This window comes from Humulus lupulus, chromosome 4, assembly GCF_963169125.1.
Source record: "Humulus lupulus chromosome 4, drHumLupu1.1, whole genome shotgun sequence".
NCBI lineage: Eukaryota > Viridiplantae > Streptophyta > Magnoliopsida > Rosales > Cannabaceae > Humulus > Humulus lupulus.
The window spans coordinates 248,885,839-248,910,422 of record NC_084796.1 but is presented as its reverse complement, the minus strand read 5'-3'; the positions used below and the strand labels follow the sequence as shown (position 1 = coordinate 248,910,422).

The 24,584-nt window shown below is 36.0% G+C and overlaps 1 protein-coding gene across 1 annotated transcript; it reads left to right on the top strand.

The window, feature by feature from the left end:
* The first annotated feature begins 4,722 nt into the window (after positions 1–4,722).
* LOC133831650 (ras-related protein RABA6b) lies at positions 4,723–10,997 on the top strand. Its single transcript, XM_062262022.1, has 2 exons — positions 4,723–5,137; positions 10,430–10,997. Exons 1-2 carry the CDS (start codon positions 4,920–4,922, stop codon positions 10,890–10,892), a joined length of 681 nt encoding a protein of 226 aa, XP_062118006.1. The 5' UTR covers positions 4,723–4,919; the 3' UTR covers positions 10,893–10,997.
* The last annotated feature ends 13,587 nt before the right edge of the window (positions 10,998–24,584 follow it).

Here is a 24,584-nt window from a genome sequence, read left to right as displayed (position 1 = left end):
TACATAAGAAAATTAATAGCTTTATTAAAAACTTTAGAAAAACAATATTTGTAATACATAAATGAGCTCATTGTTTTAAAATAAAACATAATTTTAAATAAAATTGTTTACAAAGCTACATGCGGAAAAACATAATTTTAAAGAGACTAAAAAAAACGTTGTCCTCGAATCGACACGTAGCCCATCCACTTCATTCATCTCCATACACACACCAAGCTTCCAAGAATCATTCCGCCTCTGCATCTATTTTCTTGCATCATACTAAAAGAAAATGAGTGAGGCTAATGCTCAGCAATGAAAAACTACTAACAACATAAACATACACATAAAATCATATCATAACATATGTTATAAACATATCATAACATATACTAAAAACATATCATAACATGTACTATAAACATATTATAACATATACTATATAAGAGTATACTAATAATGGTCATTATGACATGTGATAAACCATCTATGTCCCCTGTCTAATATTTGAGATAGGGTAAATCATAACATAACATATTAAAACATAAACTTATCATCACATATTAAACATAACACAACATAAAAGCATAGCGAGTATTTCTTTACCAAAACTAGGATATGAGAACAAATGCGGGACGTAAAACACTCCTAAAACCAGCAATAGAATAGCGCGAGAATTTTTAAAGGAAAAAGATGAAAATAATAGAATTAAACCACCAAGATAAAACTCACCGAAAAGACACCTTAAGTTCAAATAGCTTAAAAACCTAATCACAAAACCATAACAAAAGTTAGAACTTGAATGAAAACTAAAGAAACTAAGGAATCAAAAGAATTAAACTTAACAATAAGGGTACCTTTGTTGATTTTAAGGATTGGCCTAACTCCAATACCGAAATACTCCAATCCTTACTTTCCAAGTGTTTGATAAAGCTTAAGAATAATAAAACTTTTTATTTCTCAACCCGAGTGTATCACTCTTATGTTCTCACTAGCACCTTGGAGTATGATCACAACTGAAGAGTAAGTGAAAGAGTTGGGTACTAGGTCTTATTTATAGAGTTTGAGGAGTGAAATCATCTTATTAAACATAAATATTTACATCCTTAAATAAACATGATCATGACAAGTGTCATACTCTTAGTGGTTCTGGAAGGTTATAGAGTTTCCAGATCTTTCTTCTATTTTAAAAAATATATTTAATTTCATTCTAATTATAATCCAAATTTAAATTTAAATAAAATATAATCCTAACTTCTAACTTTCTAAATCTCGTAACTCTAAATTCACCTATAGTAAAATCAACATAACTAGAGCTGTAGAACTCTGATTTAGACTATCTTTATACTGTTAGAAAGCTAATTCAATTATCTATAACTTTCTAGAAATACTATTTTTCGAAATTCATAACATAACTGAGTAAAAAATAGGTCGAAAGTTACAGTACCTTAAAGTTACGGAAAATCTATTTAATTATCTAAATAACAATTCAATCCACAAATAAACAAGATTGTGACAAATGTCATGATCCTAATGGTCTTGGAAGATTCTATAGCTTTCTTGAACTTTCTTTTATTTAAACTACAATTAAATCCTTAAATAAACATGCACACAACAAGTGTCATGATCTTAATAATTCTATCTAAACCTTATAGTATAATAAATAACATCTTTATGATCAACTATATTAATCAACCCTTATGTTATAATTAATATTCTTCAACTATAGATTAAACTCATAAAATTTATTAGTGTTGCTACGAGTGTTCAACTAAGTCCCGGTTTGAACTAAAATCCATGAAATTTAAAATACTACAACTACTACTAGCTAGCTAACTAAGTAAGCATTCTGGGACTCTACACTCACGAAACATAAAAACAATCGCAGATCACTAGCCCGTCGCCATCGAGTGAGAGAGATTGAGTCCAAAGAGAGCGGCTGAGAAAAGAATGAGAGGGAGATGGGACGAGTGAGTTATGTTTTTAGGTTTATGGTTATTAATTTTTTTTGTAAAAAAAAAAGTTACCTAAGGATGGATATATATTAATAAAATAATGATAAATTATAAAAAAAATTAAAATATGTGAAAAAATAGAAAATAAATAGAATACATTCTAGAGATTTTAGTGTGTCACATCAATTTTTTAGTGTTCTCCTTTATGTAAATATAGATTAGTATGTGTGATTCTTTTTATTTTTTATTTTTTTATTAAGTTTCTTAAACGGTTAAAATAGTAAGCACCTTCCTTTTTTTAATTCTTCTCACATTTCTTATAATATTAAGTTAACGAACCTGGATCCCTTGTCATTGGGCCTATGATTTTTTATTTTTGAGAATTTTTAAAAAATATGGCTTTTATACTATTAATGTGCAAAAATATGGGAATTATACTTTTCTTAATTTGTATGTGAAATTTATTAAAGAAAAAGTTAAAGTATAGGAAATACAATTAGTAGCTAACTAAAATATGGAAATGTCACATTTTTTTTATCATAGTTATGTTTTCTTTGATTTTGAAGGTAATTTTATTTTTTTAAAATTTTTTTCCATCATTTTTTATTATTTTTTTTCCTTACTTGTTTTTTTTTTTTCCATTTTTTCCTTTTTCTTTTTTTTTTCTACCAATTTTTTCCTTCATCTTTTTTTCTTTCCATTTTTTCATTTATTTTTATTTTTATTCATTTATCTATTTTTTTCTTTCATTTGTATTGTATTGTTTTTTTTTCATATTTTTTCAGTTTTTTTTTTCATTCTATTTTTTCTTCATTTTTGTATTTATGATTTTATCTTTCCATTTTTTTTTTTCTTTTTTCTCACATATGAGCTTTTTTTTTTCTTCTTCCATTTTTTTTTCATTTTTTTCTACCAATTTTTTCATTCATATTTTTTTTTTCATTTTCCCATTATTTTTCTTCTTCTTCTTCTTTTCATTCTTATTTATTCATCTATTTTTTTTCATTCATCATTTCTTTTTTTTTTTTTTTTTTCATTTTTGTACTTAATCTTTTCTCATTCTATTTCTTTTTTTTTCATACATATATTTTAACATTACATAATTATTCTACTATTTTTTATTTATTATCTTTTATTATTGTAATTTTTTTATAGTTTTTTCCACTATATATAAAAAAAATTCTTTTTATTGTAACACTTATAGGAATACCAAAATTTGGAAAGAAAACTAATAAAAATATGAAAACGTGAATGGGTAACTGGTTACCTTCACATTCTTTGTGTGTATATTTCTGAGGGTAACTTGTTACTTTCACGTTCTGGTGTGTGTATATTTATGGTTTCTTTATGGTAACTAGTTACTTATGTTACTAAAATCATAGTTACTTCTTCTTCCTTTTTAATGAAGTGTTCTTCCATTTTTCCCTTCAAATTTGATGTTTCTTTTCATATTTAATATAATTAACACGTCACCCCTCTTAGGTAATTGGTTACCTCTCTTATGGCAGAAAGTTACTCATCTCAGGATAACTGGTTACCCCTCGCAGAAAGTTACTCATCTCAGGATAATTGGTTACCCCTCCTGGTGCATGTTATTTAACCTAGCTCTAGGATTTTTTTTTAAGATCAATCAAGTAACTGGTTACCCTACCTAGGATTTGAAAAAAAAACGTACAATCTTAAAAAAAACATGTTTATAATAAATAAATAAATAATAATTTTAAAAACAATTCATATTACAAAAAAAAATTTGCAAAACAACCAAAGAAAAATGTAATATAAATTTAGTAATATAAAAACAATATTAAAAAATAAATAACCTAAAAATATAATAATCAAATTACAAACATACCTTTCCAAATTTGATTAAGAGTAAAACTATGACATAAACCAATTATTATAAAAAAAATATATGGGAAAATAAACCCACAAAAGTGAAAAATCTTAAAAAAAGCTACAGATAAACTTTTTTTGAAAAAAAATCATATTTTTGCACACTTTATTAAAAATCCTATATAAAATATAATTTCCTCAAAGAATAAATGCTTTGGACTTGGCCATGAATAATATGTAAATGGGCCTAGCTAGCTAAACTATCATATTTAGGGGCCCAAGCATAGGCCTAACCTGCCTTAGCTTTAGAGTAGGCGTCCAAACAAAAAATTATATTATTTTTACATAAAAATGTATTATCATGACACTACCTTTTTGTATTATTCTAAAAATAAATTTCCTACTTTATGCATATTCTAACCAAATTAAAAGAAAAAATAGCTATATTAAAACATATTTTTATTATTAATTACAAAGCACTTCATAATCTCCAACGCCACGTGTCACATCTAAAAACTAATAAATTAATTATATTAGAGAGGAAAGCTTTTGGTATCATTAACAATTATCACCCTAAAAACCCTTATTCAAAGCAACTAAATATCCGGAAGCATGAAAGCAACTTTTTCCCCTACAGTTAAGATCAGTGCTCTATTGGCATAAAAGTATGAAACAACCAATAAGAGAACGCCACGTAAGCTCCCAAAGAAATCCAAAAATACACCATAACTCCAAATTCCACGTGTCTTAACATGATTGGACCCTAAAAGGGTAGGAAAATTAGTCAAAGAAAATTTTATTTTCAAAAAGGGGTTTTCCTACTTTGCTAATTACAAGCACTAGCCTTGACAACAACATCAAAACACATCTATGATATCTAATATCTCATGTCTTCACATGTAAACATACTCAAATATATATATTTATATATATATATATACTTTCCAAAAAACACAAATGATCTTTACTTTTGATATATAGTACATTCCTTATCAACTTCTTTGTATTATATATTTAGGAACATAAGACTTTCTTTTCCCTTTCATCATCAAATCTATTCATATCACTATTCATTTCTCCTCTTCAAAATTTTCTTTTCTTTTCTTTTCTTTTCTTTTCCTTTCTAGGAGTTTGATCATCATCATCATCACCATGGATGATTCCTTTGATGAAGATTGTGACTATCTTTTCAAGGCAGTTCTGATTGGAGACTCAGCAGTGGGAAAATCAAATCTGCTTTCAAGGTTCTCCAAAAACGAATTTCGATTAGACTCAAAACCCACCATTGGAGTTGAGTTTGCTTACAGAAATATTAGGGTTGGTGATAAACTCATCAAAGCTCAAATATGGGATACTGCTGGCCAAGAAAGGTACCTTTATATATATATATACACATATATTTATATATATATATATGTTTGTGTGTTAGAAATTTTCTGAACAATACTATACTTGTGTTTCTAAAGAGTTGATCAGAAATTATTTTGAGTTGATGATAGGATAGAATATAACATAAAGATGATTAAGTTTAGGTATTGTATTATTAGATTAATTAAATTGAAATATCTTAACTAATTAAGTTGATTATTTGTTCGATTATCAATAATTGAATTTGGAGAAGAGTCCATGAAAATGGCCTAACTGAGATGAGGTTTTAGAAATTTTACACTAGTGGTCCTTGAACTAAATCAATATTACGATTTAGTCCTCAAGTTTTAATTATAGTAATTAAATTCTCAAAACTTAAAAGTTCCAAAATTTCTACAATTTTTTATGTTAAATATTTAAATACCGTGAGCTCATAAAACAAGCTTTAATTTCTGATTTAATTGGGGTTGAAGACAACAGAACTCATTATAATTTGTAAATATAATAATTATAAACCTATCAAACTTATTTATTATTTAAATAATGTACAAAATTACAAATATTTATATAAAAAATATATTTATAGGTATTTAAAGACAAGAATGATGTTTCTGGCAGTCTGTAAAATCAGACTCTTTGAATATTAAAGTCAGAGTTGTAAGCGTAAAGAAGAAAATATAATCAACTCTTTTGGGACCCATTTTTACCTAAAATAATTCATTGATTAAAAATGTTAAAGACTCCCAAATTGAATTAATAATGTTTCTTTCTTAATTTTTAATTAAATTTCTATTATTATTAGTGGTAGTAGTAGGGTTTATACTATTTTAGTTCATGTGTCTTGTCACATTATATGTTTGAACGCTGTATTTTGATAAATTGAATATAATAATATAGTTGTTAGACAAAATAATTTTATTTTTGTTTTAAATTATTAGATTGGTAAATTATTTGTAATTTTAGTTCAGAAAATTTTGATCAAAATCAAATTTAGGGTTTTATTTGAACCATTTTATAAAACACGGAGTCTAAAAATTCATTTATCAAAATACATAATCCAAACAGATAATTGGACAAAATATAATTTTTTAAAAAAAAACCTTATTATTATTATTATTATTATGTATTCGGTTTGTTGTTATTGATGTCTTTGGTCATATCCATAGATTAAAAAGAATAGTTATAACAACATGTGAGCCCCTTTCATTGTTTGTTTACTAATAAAACTTTTTGGTTAATAATCATATTATTGGTATTTATTATTTAGTGGAGCCAACGCCAGTTACGGCTTTATAATATAATATAGGCATGGCTTAGGTTACTCATACTCTACTTTATTTTTTCTTATAAAATGATTAAATCACATTTATGAATATAGAAAGATATTTCTATTTTTTTTCCATCGAAATTAGTCTATTGTTAACCTAAGAGCATGTCTAGAGAAATCGAAGAGCTATGATTAAAAAATTATATCATAAATCTTTCGAAACGAAAAATAAAATACCTAACGCATTTTAAAAAAAAAAATTACATTTTATATAAATTTTTTTAATAAAATTTGTAAAAATATGATTTTTAAAAAAAAGTTATTTTATGGCTATAGGTTAGTTCCTCATATTTTTGTATAAAATTTTGTTTATGCCATAATTTTATTTTTAATCAAATTTCTCACATTTAATTAGTTAGCAATTATGTTTTTTATATTGTATTTTTTTCTTTAATAAATTTTTCCATACAGTTTAAATAAAGTATAATCCTTATATTTTTTCACATTAATAACATAAAAACTATATTTATGAAAAAAGAAGAAGAAGATATTAACAAGTCACATAAATTATATAATAAAAGCAAATTAAAATAATTTAAAGGTTGACATCTCTAACCATATGGACTTTCCCACTAGTTACTCATCCTCTACTTTTATATAAATATATATATATATATATATATATATTAAATGTAGGGACAGAGTCAATATAGTGAAGGGACTATATAATGTCTTTCTTCTTCTTTTTCTTTTTTTAGTTGGGTTATGTATTAAATTTTATTTTACATATGCTAAAGTTTTATTTTATTTATGATCATACCTAATTCCCAAAGATTAATATATATATATATATAGAATCCTATATATATTTTTATCTTAACTATATTTAAGATTGATTCAAAAGAAAAAGAAAAATACCATTTTACTTTTTTTCTTTTCCATATGTGTATATATATTTATAGTCTCTTTTAGAAAATAAATTGGGTATTTTACAATTTTTAAGGCGTTGTTTAATTGAGAATAATAAAATTAGTAAAATTAAAATGAGAACATAAGAACACAAATATGAATAAAATTTAATATAAAAGATTAACAATTTTTATTTTTATTTTTATTATGCATTGGAATTTCCTCAATTTTTAGAAGGAATAATCAGATTATAGAAAAATTCTTCCATTTAGAATATCATTCTAATATTTTAGATTATAACCAACTTCCAATTCTTATATTTCATTCCTTCAATCAAATAATATAACCTAACAATAGTGATTAGGTATAAAATTTAATTAGCAACATAGTGGGAAATAAGAGATTATACCACACTTGTTTGCTTAAATACCAATTTACATCACTATCACATATATAATATAATTTTAATCAAATTTATTTTCAATATTACTAAATAATTCTATTTAAATTACATAAATTTGATTAATATAGAAATATTCCAGCAACATTAAAAATAAATTTTATTAAAATTATGTACAATAATATGTTTTTGTACTAATTTGTCAAATATTAGCTGGTATTAAACAAGAAATGAATAAGTTAGTATTTAATCAAAAGTAAAGAGGTGTAAATAACATTTATTATAATAAATTTATATAATGTCTAGAATTCCACATATTTATTAATGTTTTATAAAGAGCTATATGGTAGTGATGGTACTAAGTAACATATTCATAATATGTACAAAGAGCTCTCTGAAAATTCATTTATGACAACTTAGAACATAAGAAAGAGATTGAAATTGAAGAAGAAACAACCCCACATAGACATTATAATTGCCCTAAATTTTACCATTTTCAATTTGGAAATGAAAGCATATTTGTACCTTTACATTATAATAGTAAAATCAATCTAATTATTATAATTTTTTTTTTGTGGGATTGCTTATATATTTTTAGAAAATATGCTATATTTATTTTATTTTTTCTTGAGGAATATTAGTTTATTGTTTGTTTATTATTTATATTTGAAAAATAACTAAATATATATTCTTTTATAACATGATGTACTGAGAAAGGAAACAATAACATGATTACTACTACGAACCTTCCTTTTTCCCATCATTGTGTATAGTATAATTTTCCCACTTTTTGAGGTATATATATTTGGTATTATATTCACACTCCCAAATTTTATAAAAATATCTCTTTTTTTATTACAAAATTAAATTTTTTTTTTGGTTAAATTATGCACACCTATCATCCTTAATTTTGTTTCTTTACATTATGAAAAAATAACATATAAACATAAATAGTATTTATTTTAAAACTTTATATAGAAACATATATAAAAATATAAAAAATAAAAAAAGTAAAAAACTTGTATATGTATTTGTCAAAAAAAAAAAAAAAACCTTGTATATGTAATTAGGGTGTTTATGTATATTTTAAGTATGAATATCATCACATGTATATATCCAAAACTAAAATAAAAAAAGCTTTATATATTCTTCCAATTTTGACCCTTAATCTCTGGATTATCTACCCAAAAAGAAACTAAAATTAATGAATTAATGTTTGGTTATTTGTACCATAAACAGAAAATATATGAGTACTCACTACTCAAATAGTTTTGTTTATACTTTGTGAGAGTCATAGTTTACAATATTCACTAATTAATTTAATCGATCTAGTATAGAATAACTTAATCCCATTAAAATACTTAAATAATTTTATTTTATTTTAATTAATCTCTCATGTTCTTGTATTATTTCAATGACTTTGCATCTAATTTCTCTTGTTTTATTAGTGAATAATCAACTCATTTATTTTTTTCTTATATTTTTAATTTAATCCTATTTATTACAATTCTACTTTCTCAACATAAACATATACACAAACAAAGTTTTTAATGCCTATGCTTCTTATTACAACAATAAAATTTAAATTATCCATATTTATGGCATTGAAAAATCTTGTAATTTTTTTCCAAACAAACATATATAATTAATAAATCAACTTATTAGAAAATATGCAACAAGTCAGGCAGCTTTATAATAATTTATTTGTTAGACCTATTCAAATTAATTCTACACTCAAATTAATTCTACACTCATTTTGATTAATTTTATCTTAATACGATTATTTTACATAGGGATTATGCTTTTTTGTACCCTGTGTTTTATCTTATTACCTGTTTGAACTTTGTGTTTTGACAAATGATTTTTTGGACCCTATGTTTTGTAAAATTGTTAAAATAGAACCTTAAACCCGATTTTGGTCAATGTTTTCTCAACTAAAATCACAAATAAGTTACCAAACTAACAATTCAGAACAAAAATAAAATCATTCTGCTTAAAATCTGTATTGTTATATTTAATTTTTTCTTCATCAAAATTGAGTTTAGAGTTCTATTTTAACCATTTTACAAAACATAGGATTAAAAAAAAAATTTGTCAAAACACATGGTCTAAACAGGTAATAGGACAAAACACAGGATCTAAAAATGTATAAATCCTTTTACATATAATTACAAATGTTATTATGTAAGTGCAAGAATGGGGATAAAAGGGCCATATTAAGAAAGTTTATCAGAAAATCGACCATATCATTAATTAAATTTCGTACTGGCAGTGGATTAAATTCTATAAACTTTGTAAAATTAATAGTTATTCTTGACTATTTTTACAGCCAAATGATTATTTATGGAATTTAACTAAAATAGAATAAACCAAATAAAATATTTCCTAAATAATATTAATTGAGTAAAGATAAAATGGTCCAACACTATTTATCCTATAAATTTACATTGACATTTATTAGGAATATTTGTCTAATTTTAGTTTTCAAATTCATGTCTAATTGATTAATACATGTTACATCATTTAATTATTTAAATAAAAATATTCATATATATATATATACTAAGTAAAATCAATGTATAATGTACATTAAATATAAGAATACTCTCTTAAATATAAGAATATTTTGTTAAAGTTAATGGAAAAAAATGGTTAAAACCAAGAATTTTCGTTATCTACACATTTTTTTTTTATATAAAAGAGATGTTATTTTTACAGGTTTAGGGCAATTACAAGTTCATACTACCGTGGGGCACTGGGCGCTCTATTAGTGTACGACATCACACGACAAAAAACATTCGAAAATGTAAAAAAATGGTTGAAAGAACTAAGGGAGTTCGGGAACCCAGAAATGGTTGTGGTTTTAGTTGGTAACAAATCAGATTTAGGTCAATCATCGAGAGAAGTCAACGAAGAGGATGGAAAGGGTTTGGCAGAGAAAGAAGGTTTGTGTTTCATGGAAACTTCAGCTTTGGAGAATCTTAATGTTGAGGAAGCTTTTCTCAATATGGTTACCAAAATACATGAAATCACAATCCAAAAGAATTTGCAAGCTAAACTATTAGTGGCCAATGATCAATACCAAACACCCACAAGTCTCAAGTCCAAACAGATTATTCATATTGATAGTGATCATGAAGTATCTGCCACCAAACACACTGGTTATTGTTGCTCTACTTGATTTTTCTTTTTGTTGAGTTTTGTTGTATAGCAGAATTCGAAGGTTATTTCATTGCATGATTGAGTTGCTAACTATATTGAATTTTGATTTTTCTCCATTTGGTCATTGGTATGCGTTTTATTACACATATATATACTAAAAGTATTTTATTGCAGTGACAATTGATATCCTTGTAATAAGCTATTACAATGATAAAATATGTCACGATAAATATTGTAGTCTTTACAAAAAATGACATATTTTGTCTCATGGGAGTACCTTTAGTGTAGGCACAATTTGAATATATTGCCCTATATGGTAAAATTTATTGTTGCAACAGCTTTTTTAAATTAAAAAAATAAATAATTCTAAAAAATAATTATTTATTGGGATGACAAATTGTTGGGGGAGAGTGAGATTACACCACAACAAAATTTAGAATCTACGCCAAATTATGGTTGACAGAGATTAAATAAAGATTGAGAATTATGATACAAACCCTAATTGTAGAGCAATTTTCTTCAACTTTGATGAACCTTCAAAACCTTGTTGAACCTCCACTTTGAGTCTTTCCTTCGTCAAATGTAAAAACACAAAACAAGCCTTATACATGATTCGTACCGCTGTCCTAATTCAGGCACCATACTTGGAGTATCTCGCAAATGGTGTACTACCAGCAGAGAGGAACAAAGCCAGAACCCTCCAAAGGCAGGCTGCTAGGTACATGCTGGTCGATGGCGTTCTTTACCGAAGAGGATATTCCATGCCACTGCTTAGATGTATTACACTGGAGAAGGCTAAAGAGTTGATGAAGGAGGTACATGAATGCTTCTGTGGGGACCACGCTGGGGGGCAAAGCTTGTCAAAAAAGATTCTGAGGCAATGATATTTCTGGCCGACTATGAACGAAGATTCAATGGAGTTTGTGCGAAAATGCGATAAGTGTCAGAGATTTTCCAAGATCCCGCGCGCAGCTCCCAACGAGTTAAAGCAGATGCAGAGTCCTTGGCCCTTCGCAGTATGGGGTATAGATTTGATTGGATCACTGCCAACGGGAAAAGGTGGAGTGAAATACGCAATTGTAGCAGTCGACTACTTCACCAAGTAGGCCGAAGCTGAGCTGCTCGCTACCATAACGACCAAGAAAGTTCTTGACTTTGTCATCAAGAACATTGTTTGCCGATATGGTTTGCCTCGAAAAATTGTCTCAGACAACGGCACCTAGTTTGACATCGACTTATTCACGGACTTCTGCGAAAGACATGGAATCATCAAAAGCTTTTCTTCAGTCGCACATCCACAAGCAAATGGGCAAGTTGAAGCGGTGAATAAAACACTTAAAGACACCCTGAAGAAAAGGCTTGAAGCCGCTAAGGGAGCATGGCCAGAACAATTGCCCGAAGTCCTCTGGTCGTATAGCGCTTCTCACCGAACAGCAACAGGTCATACCCCGTTTTCCTTAGCATACGGGTATGAAGCTATGTTGCCCGTCAAGTTAGATCCGCCCTCCCATCGACGAATTACATACGACCAGGACCAGAATAGCCAACTGATGATGGAGTCCCTAGACTCACTTGACGAGAAACGGGAAAAAGCCCAACTTCGAGTAGCTGCGTATCAGCAAAAGGTCGCCCAATACTTTAACTCAAGGGTAAAAGAAAGGAAGTTCAACGTTGGAGACCTGGTGTTACGACGAGTTTTCTTAAACACCCGCTATGACGCCCTACATCACTATGGCTGCTTTCTGGAATGACGACTGGCCCTACAAACCAAGACAAGTCTTTCCAGCGTGCTTTGTCCTCACTCGCACACTTCCTGGTAAAACTTCCCAGGAGGTCACCCATCCCTAGATTACTCCAGGCCAATCACGCTTAACCATGGAGTTCTCAAGTGATGGGCTACCGAAAAGAAGATGCACCTTCCTGATATAGGTAGTACCCATCAATCCATTTAAGCCCTCTTCAACTGTGTAGTCCCATACCTACACAGTCTTAGAATCATTACACTTGACCTTCCCCAGGCGGTGTGGGATTGCACAGCTTACCCGGTCTTTCCCCTTACGGATCACGGGATTCTGACTGTCACAATCACCCCCCCCCCTTTACGGGCCCGACGTCCCCGTCGGCCACACTTCCGGCTGGGTCAAGGCTCTGATACCAAGTTGTAACGCCCTGGCTACCCCAGAACAGTTACGGTGAACGGTGGACCGGAAATTTGACTCACTACCTGAGTCCTTTGGTAAAAAACGTGCTCTAAGTGTGATTAACAGGTTAAGGTATAAAACCAATAAAAAGGAAATGGAGATTTTCATTACAAACTGCTCTGCAGAGCTAAACAAAACGTTTATAAGCTGTTCTCAGTACAAAATGGACACTACTGTTGTAAAGTTACAATCCCGCCGACCTAAGCGGCAAAAATAGGGTAAACTCCCTAGTTCCTCTGAGAACTCCTTGGCCGTGGTGGTCAAGCGGCCGCATATGTACACAACACCACATCAGCTCTCTACTCAAAGCTATGTGAGCTTTTCTTTCCCTTTACCTGCACCACATAGCACCCATGAGCCAAGGCCCAGCAAGAAAACATAATACTTTTCATAAACATTATCAAATGATTATCATTATAATCACACTGAACATAAAGCCTTCAAACAAGCGAGTGAACATCACATGATTCTAGCGAGGGAGAGTGGCTGCTAGGTAAGCCACTAGCCTCCAAGCGCTTATTTCATTCATCGACCCTCAGGGTCGGTCTGGCATTAATGCTCTTTGAGTCATTCAATGCTAATAGTCGATTAGATCTAATCTTTGTTGGCTTGCGTGATACACGCTAAGGCCGTTCTGACTAATGAGTCAGCGCTATGTGACCAGTGTCCAATATCACTCCCGAACGTGACTAATAAGTCACAGCTTCACAGTTGATATTAACACCTTTGCCAATTCTGACTGATGAGTCAGTGCAACGTGACTAGTGCCCAGTACCACTGCCGAACCTGACTAATGAGTCACAACTTCACAGTTGATACTAGCACCTTCGCCAAACCTGACTAATAAGTTATTACCATGCATAAGTGAGCAACATATGCTAAGCATTCCATATTCAATCCATGTCCATATTACATAACCAACATGCCTCACGAATATCCATGCATGTCACACTTGGGGTGCAATTTTCTTACCTCTGGTTCGAGCAAGAATGAATAAAAGAACAACCCTGAGAACGATCGACCTTTTGGTCCTTTAGCGGTTACCTGGTCATAACCAATTACAGGATTCCATCAAAAAAAGTGAACAATAAAAGGTTCCCAAACCAAAACCTAACCTCCAGGACATCAAACACTACTCAACCGGGTAATAGGTTCAACCCCGAGACCTTAGGCTTGCATCCCCGAGCCAAAAAGCCAATTCTGGCCAAAAAGCCACTAAGGGCCGCGTCCCTCCTTGGCCATGCCGCGGCCCGCCCCTCAAACAGAGGCGCCCAAACTTAGTTTTCCCCAAGGGCCGCAGCTCACCCTGGCCATGCCGCGGCGCAACCACCAGTTCAACCAAAACCCCTGTTTTTCTTCCCTTGCGTTTTCTCTTGGAACCAACCCTTCAAACCCAGTTCAAACACCACTCAAACCTCCAATACAATCCCTAATCTTGTTATATATCACACCCTTAGCAAAACCCAAGACAAACCCCAATTAAAACCTCCATCAATTCCAACAATTCTCCATAAAAACACAAGCTAAAAACTAACATTAAAACAGGGCAAAACCAGAAAAACAATGGATAAAACTCACCTCAAACCAGCTTTGAACCCTCTCCAATGGCTGAACCAAGTCTATAACCTAAGCCCCTTGATTTCCTAGCTTAGTTCCACACTTTGAGCTCAAAAACTCCAAAGAAGAAAGTGAGAGAGATGAACGTACGGGAAGGATAAAGAAAACTCTGTTTTTTTGGTTCTGTTTTTACAGCCATCTAAAACCATATATATCCAAATCCCAAATGACCAATATACCCCTAGGTCTTTTAAAGCTTCTAAAACCACTTCAAGGGTAATTTTGGCACTTTCCACCTACACCGTTAATCATAATTAACGCTTCCCAATTCCCGCTAATCTCAATATCCTCAAACACCAATAATTCACATCCCGTTACCCTTTAATACCCGGTAGCATTCTAATCCTTAAAACACCCCGAGACTCACCCCGAGCCCCGAGCTTAAGCCTGTCATGACCAAACCGATAATTAACATTCCTTGATCGTCTCATGCCAAATAGCTCGAACAAACCCACATCATAATGTGGTCTCAAAATATATCACCAACATGCGTGCAAATAATCAATTTACCCTCAACGGGTCCAATTACCATCACACCCCTGTAATAAGAAATATGGACTCACATGCATGCATTTCACATCATATCATAATATAATCAACATATATACATGCATTGTATCAATTAATAACTTAATTAAGCAAGTATGGCCCTCCCGGCCTACTATTCATGCCGTTAAACACAACGGAGAATTCGGGGCATTACAACTATCCCCTCCTTACTGAAATTTCGTCCCCGAAATTTACCTGAACAGCTCGGGATACTGACTCTGCATATCTGACTCCAGCTCCCAGGTCGCCTCCTCGACCTTGTTGTTCCTCCACAATACCTTAACCAAAGGTATTGTCTTGTTCCTGAGGACCTTGTCCTTTCTGTCAAGTATCTGAACTGGCTGCTCCTCAAAGGAGAGATCTGGTTCAAGCTCCAGATCTTCATAACTCAGAATATGACCCACATCAGATACATACCTCCGAAGAGCTGATACATGGAACACATTATGCACGGCAGACAATGCTGGAGGCAAAGCCAATCTGTAAGCCACCTGACCAATCCTCTCCAGGATCTCAAATGGACCTACAAATCTAGGACTCAGCTTGCCCTTCTTCCCAAACCTTCTCACCCCTTTCCATGGTGAGACTTTGAGGAAAACATAATCTCCTACCTGGAACTCCACATTCCTGCGCTTGAGATCTGCATAGCTCTTCTGTCTACTCTGAGAAGCAAGCATTCTAGCTCTAATCTTCTCAATAGCCTCACTGGTCCTCTGAACTGCATCAGGACCGAAGTATCTCCTTTCTCCTGTCTCATCCCAATGGATGGGAGATCTGCATTTCCTACCATATAGCATCTCATAAGGTGCTACTCCAATGGTAGATTGGTAACTGTTGTTGTAGGAGAATTCTATCAAAGGCAGATACTTACTCCAAGACCCACCGAAATCCAGTACACACGCTCTCAGCATGTCATCCAAAATCTGGATCGTCCTCTCAGATTTCCCATCTGTCTGAGGATGATAAGCTGTACTGAACTTCAACTTTGTCCCCATGGCTTTCTGCAAACTCCCCCAGAACTTGGAAGTAAAAGTGGGGTCCCGATCCGGCACGATCGACCTAGGTGCACCATGGAGCCACACGATCTCTCTCACATAGAGATCTGCATACTGATCAACTGTGTATGTAGTCCTCACTGGCAGAAAGTGAGTTGACTTGGTGTAGCGATCCACTATCACCCAAATAGAATCATGCTGACCAGTAGTCCTGGGTAAGCCCACCACAAAGTCCATCGTGATGTCTTCCCACTTCCACTCTGGAATATCCAGAGGCTGCAGTGATCCTGCCGGCCTCTGATGCTCAGCCTTGACCTGTTGACATGTCAAGCACTTAGCCACATATTCTACTACATCTCTCTTCATCCCCGGCCACCAATATAACGATCTCACATCCTGGTACATCTTCGTGGTGCCTGGATGCAAAGAGCAAGGTGTAGTATGAGATTCATCCAGAATCTCTCGCCTCAATGCAGTGTCTAACGGAACACATATTCGCCCTTTGTATCTCAACAAGCCTACCTCAGACACTATATAATCTCTGGATGCTCCCGCCAGAACATCTTCCCTGATCTTGATCAATTGTGGATCACTCAACTGACCCTCTTTGATCCTTTCTAACAGTGTAGACTGTAGCGTAATGTTAGCCAACTGGCCCACCAGCAACTCTATACCAGCTCTGGTCATATCATCTGCTAACTCTCTGGCTATCAGCCTCATACCATGAATCTGCCCCGAACCCTTCTGGCTCAAAGCATCATCTACCACGTTGGCCTTTCCTGGGTGATACAAAATCTCACAATCATAGTCTTTCACTAACTCCAGCCAACGCCTTTGCCTCATGTTTAGGTCTTTCTGGGTGAAGAAGTACTTCAGGCTCTTGTGGTCTGTATAAATCTCGCACTTCTCTCCATAGAGATAATGCCTCCATATCTTTAAAGCAAAAACCACCGCTGCCAACTCTAGATCATGAGTAGGATACCTCTTCTCATACTCCTTCAACTGACGAGAAGCATAGGCAATAACCCTCTCTGATTGCATCAAGACACAGCCCAAACCCTGATGAGAAGCATCACAGTAAATCACAAACTTCTCCTGATCTGTCGGAAGACTCAGAATCGGAGCTGTAATCAATCTCTGCTTCAGTTCCTGGAAGCTGTTCTCACACTTATCTGACCACACAAACTTTTGGCTCTTGCGTGTCAGCTCAGTCAAAGCACTAGCAATCTTTGAGAACCCTTCCACGAACCGCCTGTAATAACCTTCCAATCCAAGGAAACTTCTAACCTCAGAAGCATTCTTTGGCCTTGGCCAACCTCTGACCGCTTCGATCTTTGCTGGATCTACCTTAATCCCTTCCTTACTGACAATATGCCCAAGAAAGGATACCTGAGACAACCAGAATTCACACTTCTTGAACTTTGCAAACAATCTATGTTCTCTCAGTCTCTGTAGAACCAACCTCAGATGCCGCTCATGCTCTGACTCAGTCTGAGAATATACCAGAATATCATCGATGAAGACGATCACAAACTGGTCTAAGTAATCCTTGAACACTCTGTTCATCATATCCATGAAAGCAACAGGAGCATTAGTCAATCCAAATGACATAACTAGAAACTCATAATGCCCATACCTGGAACGAAAGGCAGTCTTCGGTATATCTCCCTCCCTGACCCTCAACTGATGATAACCAGAACGAAGGTCGATCTTAGAGAATACCTTCATACCTTGCAGCTGATCGAACGGGTCATCTATCCTTGGCAAAGGATAACGGTTCTTAATTGTCAACTTATTCAGTTCCCTGTAATCTATACACATTCTCAGAGAACCATCTTTCTTCTTTACAAACAGAACTGGCGCACCCCAGGGTGAGAAACTAGGTCTGATGAAACCCATATCTAGCAGCTCTTGCAACTGCACTTTCAGTTCCTTCAACTCAGCTGGGGCCATTCTGTACGGCGCTCTAGACACTGGCTCCGTCCCTGGTGCCAGTTCTATAACGAACTCAATCTCCCTGTGTGGTGGCAATCCTGGAAAATCCTCTGGAAACACATCCAGAAACTCACATACAAGTCTTGTGTCCTCTGGTCTCACTGGCATGACCTGAATGGTGTCAACCACACTGGCTAAGAATCCAATGCAACCTCTCTGCAGTAGATCCCTGGCCCTCAACACAAAAATCATAGGAACGCGAGGTCCATGCACAGTACCAACAAATACAAAAGGATCATCACCTTCAGGCTCAAAGGTGACCGTCTTCCTTCTGTAGTCAATGGTTGCCCCATACTTTGCCAACCAATCCATACCCAGTATCATATCAAAGTCAGTCATAACTAACTCTATCAGGTCCACTGACAACTCTCTGTCCTCTACTGTCACTGGCAAAGATCTGACCCATCTTCTGGACACCACTATCTCTACAGTGGGTAACAAAGTACCAAACCCCACAACATAGAAATCACAAGGTCTACACAACCTATCAATAATGCTACTAGCAACAAAGGAATGTGTAGCACCAGAATCAATTAACACATGATAAGGGGTTCCTGCACTAAGAATCTTACCTGTAACAACTGAGGGGGAAGCCTCAGCTTCTGCTTGAGTCAACATGAACACTCGAGCTGGGGCCGAGCTGTCCACCTTTCTGGGTTCTTCTTTCCCTATCTGAGGGCAATCTTTCTTAAGGTGACCCACTACTCCACACAAATAGCAGGCCTTTGCCCAACACTCTCCCAAATGGCGCCTCTTGCACCTAGGGCATTCAGGACGAGCCTTCCAGGCTTCGCTGCTCCCAGGACGACCTATTGTAATACCACGAGGTCTCTTGTCAGGACCTGGAACTGGGAAGGTATCAGGAACCTTCCTCTTCTAATCACTGGGGCCAACACCTCTACCAGAACCAACAAATGGAGGAACTGTCCTCCTGAAATCCCTTCTGGCTGCACTGTCACGCCAGATCTTAGTCTCTGCACTCTCAGCTGTGAGTGCTTTCTCCACCACCTGTGCATAAGTAGTGACTCCTGCCACAGTGGTGATGCGAACGTCACGGGCTAACCTGGGTTGTAGCCCCTGGAGGAATCTCTCTCTCCTGGTCCCATCGGTGGGCACCAGCTCTTTGGCAAACTTTGCCAAACAGTCAAACTTTAAGGCATATTCAGTTACTGATAAGCTTCCCTGAAATAGCCTCATAAATTCATCGGCCTTCGCCGCTCTTATAGCATCATTATAGTACTTTTCATTGAACAAGGTCTGAAATTCCTCCCAACTCAGGAGATTAACATCCTTGGTCTGGCCAACCACTTCCCACCAAATCCGGGCATCATCCCAAAACATATAGGCCGCACAGGCCACCCTCTCAGTACCAACTATCCTCATAAAGTCAAGAATAGTGGTAATCATGCTCATCCATTGTTCATCTTTGGTAGGATCGGCACTGCCTTCAAACACAGGAGGTTGTTGTTTCCTGAACCGCTCATAAAGAGGTTTCAATCTGTTTTCAACCCCAGGCAGTTGCCCAGTAACTAGCACCGACACAGAAGGTGCCTCTGACACATTAACCACTGCAGGCACTTGTTGCTGCCTCAGGAGACGAAGCTCTTCTCCCTGTTTCAACACTATAGCCTGCAAATCATTAAACAACTACTGCCAGTTTGTAGGTGCTGGCTGTGGAATCTGGGATTGGTCATTCTCTTGACCTTGGCTGTTGTCATTATTCTGACCCTGACCACTCTGGCCAGCTGTAGTGTCTGTCTGTTCTGGGTTCATTATGTCACTGATACCTTACTGAAACAATAATCAATACGGCCAGTCAGGTAGTAATAACTAAACCTCTTGCCGCCTCACGGTCCAAGAACAAGCAGACAATTATCATATTCCACAGTCATTCAATATGCACAAACAGATACATGTTTATGGCACTTAGCACTCAGCATGTATCACATAACAATTCATAATATCCCATGTATACAGGTAAAACATTTACACCACATTTAGGCAGTTATGCACATAACTACATAAAGAGTTACCAAACCAAGAGTCGAGCTTGACTTCAGTGATCTGTGTACATGCCTAGCCAGTCTACAGGAACCTTAACCTTGGCATAGCTCTGATACCATTATGTGACGCCCCACGTCACTATGGCTGCTTTCTGGAATGACAACTGGCCCTACAAACCAAGACAAGTCTTTCCAGCGTGCTTTATCCTCACTCGCACACTTCCTGGTAAAACTTCCCAGGAGGTCACCCATCCCTAGATTACTCCAGGCCAAGCATGCTTAACCATGGAGTTCTCAAGTGATGGACTACCGAAAAGAAGATGCACCTTCCTGATATAGGTAGTACCCATCAATCCATTTAAGCCCTCTTCAACTGTGTAGTCCCATACCTACACAGTCTTAGAATCATTACACTTGACATTCCCCAGGCGGTGTGGGATTGCACAGCTTACCCGGTCTTTCCCCTTACGGATCACGGGATTTTGACTGTCACACCCGCGACCCAACTGCTGGAGTACTCGGACCAAACTGGGAAGGACCTTACTAGATTGAAGAAGTACTTCATCCAGGCACTTACAAGCTTGCACGCTTAAATGGAGATCTCGTTCCACGCTACTGGAACGAAGAACACCTGCGCAAGTATTATCAATGAACATCCCCTTTTAAAGGACTGGCTTGTATCAATTTTACTTTTTACAAGTTTTGAAAAAGGGTTAGCCACGTTGTATGGCTAATCGCTTATAAGTGTAAGATCTTTTTAAGATCACTCGTAAAGACATGTTTAGTCCATCTTTAATACGAGATTATAAGGGACTGTGCGCAGCCAGTCATTCTTGCCAACCTTTGTGAATTTATTTTTACAAGTATTTGTTCATTACGTGTGTTGTTTTGCTGTATTATAAGTGTTGAATTTCCTTACGAGCAGTAGTGTTCGCACAGGTCATGGTCAAGGCAAGTGACCAAGGACCTAAAGCTCCTCGATCACTTGGGGGGCATATAAGGTACATCGATAGCAAAGCATACCAAGCGGTATGTAAACACATGAACAAAATAAGTGAAAGCATGCTACGGTACTTAGAGTATTTTTCAAAATTTATATTTTGTTAAATCAAACCAAAGTACTATGCTAAGTTCGGTCATGCGAACAGATATTATAATAGACAAAAATATTATAATATCAAAAAAGCATTCTTTTACACCGCGAGCAGCACTGCTCGGATGTAACTATTTAATTAAAAGTAAAAGCTGCCCTTGCAGTAATAAAAATATATTGTCTTTACAAAACGACCCGTGGGCCATGGAAACAAAATAAAAAGAAAAAAAATTAATTCTAAGGAGCAGGGGGGGTCTTGAGGATTGGCAGGAGTGCCATGGTCGGCCGAAGGACCAGTTTCAGCATCAGCAGCAGGCACTTTGGCCTTTTCCTCTTCTTCCAGCCGAATGGCGCACTGCGCCATCAAAGTCTTCCTCAGCCGCTTGGATAAATAGGTGAAGTTGGCCTCCGGGTTGTTCTTCCAGAATTCATAGAAGCAAAGGTGAGTGGCTTCCTTGTACTTCTTCAAATTCTTGGCCCCTTCCTCCTCGAGCTCCTGCACTTGCTTTTCAAGCTCCGTCGTCTGGTTCCTGCTGGTGGTTAGATCAAGATTAAGCTGCTTACATTCTTGGGTGATGAGCCTGGAATTCTCCCTGAATTTTTCCCTGGATTCGTTGGCTTTCTTCAGGGCATCTTGGGTGTCCAAAAGCTCTTTGGCGAGAGCAGCTTTGTCCTCGAGCAGTTGTTCTTGCTGTTTGGACAGCCCCTTGTTCTCCTCGAGCAGCTTGTTGTTCTCGGCCTCAAGTGCTTGCTTAGCCTGGGCAAGCCTAGAGTCGAAGTTCTTCCCCCGAGAAACCAATGCCCCAGTACGGCGCCAACCAGCAATTAAAGATAGCAGCCCCTGAAGACAAAAAATGAGATAAAGTAAGGAAAGGAAGCCAGACATAAATGATCAAGTAGAAAGAGGTAACTTACGCTAACAATCTCATTCAACCCTCTGTTGATGATTTGGTCGGCCTCCATTGAGGCAGTTTCTGTGAGGGCGGCCTGGCTGCGTTTGTGCTTCGAAAGCTTGTATATCCTATCCTTGGCTGAGCCAACCACGAGGCTGGGCAGGGAGCCTTCGGGCAAGTTGTCCAAAGTCTTCTTGTTGGCAGCCTTAGAAGAAGGCTGTGGATTGACAGGTGTGGGAGTCGTCTGCTCGGTAGGGGGTGGAGGTGGCGAGTTCTCCTTGGAAGGGGCGTTGGCAGGAGCATCTTTTGTTCGAGCCTTCTTCGAGGGGGTCTTGCTACTTTCCCCTCGAGCCCCCTTGCTATCCTTCTTCGGAACAGGAGAGGACGCGGCGGCCTGATAGTGCTCGAAGACATCCTCAGAGTCCATACCTGCACCAAAGGAAGCACTACCAGCAGTAAGAATAAATGGCCATGTAGGATAAAAAGAATAAAAGTAAAATGATTACAAGTAAAGTACCCGGGCTACAACTACTGGTCGTAACATTATTTACTGAACTACCTAGTTCCTGGAAGAAATCTGAGTTTAAAGAGGGAGCATTCCTAAAGTTTCCATCCCCATCAAATAGATGAGAGGGAATTGGAAAATGATTTAAAAGCGAGATTATTATACTGTTTTCGTCAAACGAGTCATCAGAAAGTTCGGTAGGCTCAGCAACCTTTTGTTTTCCTTTGCCCTCGGGGGCCAAGGGTTTCTCTGCTCGATGGGGGGCTGCGGGTTCCCTGATCGTAACCCCAGTTGGCCTCCTTCGCGGAGGAGACACCTGAGGTTGCTGCTCGGGTTCCACTTCGGCTTGGACATCGTCCGCCAAAGGTTCACTCGTCGCAGGCTGAGGGCTCCAGAGGCCAACCAGCCTAAGGTTAGCCCCAGTGACTAAGTTTTTAACACTCTTATCAGCATTTGGCGTGCTGGCTAAGAGTGCTGCCCTTGACTCCATCCCTGGAGTTAGGATTGGACGTAACCATGGGCCTGGAACACAATCGGATGTCAAGACATTGTGACAGAAATTTACTAAATGAAGAAGCCAATGGCAAAATTTTTTTACCTCCACGGGTGAAAGCCAAGTTGTTTGCGACTAGATCAGGAGTGAGGAAATATTCATGGTGATACCTCCCCACATTGGAAATGTGAGTAGTGTCAAACAAGAAAGTGCGCTCGATTTCTTGATGACAGAAGTGGAAGAACCCCGTACTTTCTTGGTTAGGGTTGGACTTAAGGTCAAAGAGAAAGTTGACCTCGTGGGGGGTAAGTACTGGCCATTTTTTGAGTTTATAAGGGATATAGAGTGCGGCCAGCATTCTATATCCATTGGGGGTAATTTGGAAGGGGGCTACTCCGAAGTAATTTGCAACCCCCTGAAAAAACGAGTGAAGAGGTAGTGTGGCACCTGCCTCAATGTGAAACCTCGACCAGGTGCTGTAGGCTCCACCTGGAAGGTTGGCCCGCTGGTCGATAGAAGGCCTGACTAAGGTCACCCCCGTCAGGTTGTACTTGTTCAGGTAGTTGGCGATCATTCGCAGAGTCACCTTACTCTGGGGAACAACGTGCCACTCAACATCTGGCTGGTCGGCATGTCGAAGACGGGCACACCTTTGGACATTGACATCAAGAGCATATTCACCTCGACCGTTGGTTGAGGGGGTGTTAGCAGTAGGCTGACTCGAAGAGTTAGGAAGTTTCCTTTTTTGAGCTTTTGTTTTGGTTCGGGCCATTCTCTGGGTTAGGACTGGAGGAGGGTTTGGGCTAGGGCGAGAAAAAGGGATAGCAGGTATCAGAATAGAGGGGTTTTCTTCGCCTTCAAGCAGCTGCGCTAGGAGGTCGTCTTCGATAGGTCTCTCTCCTCCCCAAGGGTCTTGCATAAGAACTGCAAACAGACAATGGATGAGATAAGACACATAGTCTGTGAAGTAACGTAGGGGACTGGGATAACGTTGCTCACGTCTATTGATCAACAGTATCCTACCCGCACACTAAGTTTGGTGCTAACAGTTTGTAAAACGGATCAAAAAGGAAATAAAATATTTTCTGAAAAGAAATTTTTTCTACTCCTAAAGGGCGGGAAAAAACCCAGTTTTTTCAACTAGCTTAAAGATTGAATTTTTACGTCGATCTTACGCCCTAAACCTATGATCCTTGCTATCGAACTAGTTCCTAACTTATATAATGCATAAATACACCCTCTCACCGAGCATCAGATGGCTTATACGAAAATCCTCATAATTTCTACTCAAGAACATGAAATCACAGAGTACAGTAACGACATGCATGGCACGAGGAAAAGTTTTAAAAGATGAAGTGGTTACCTGG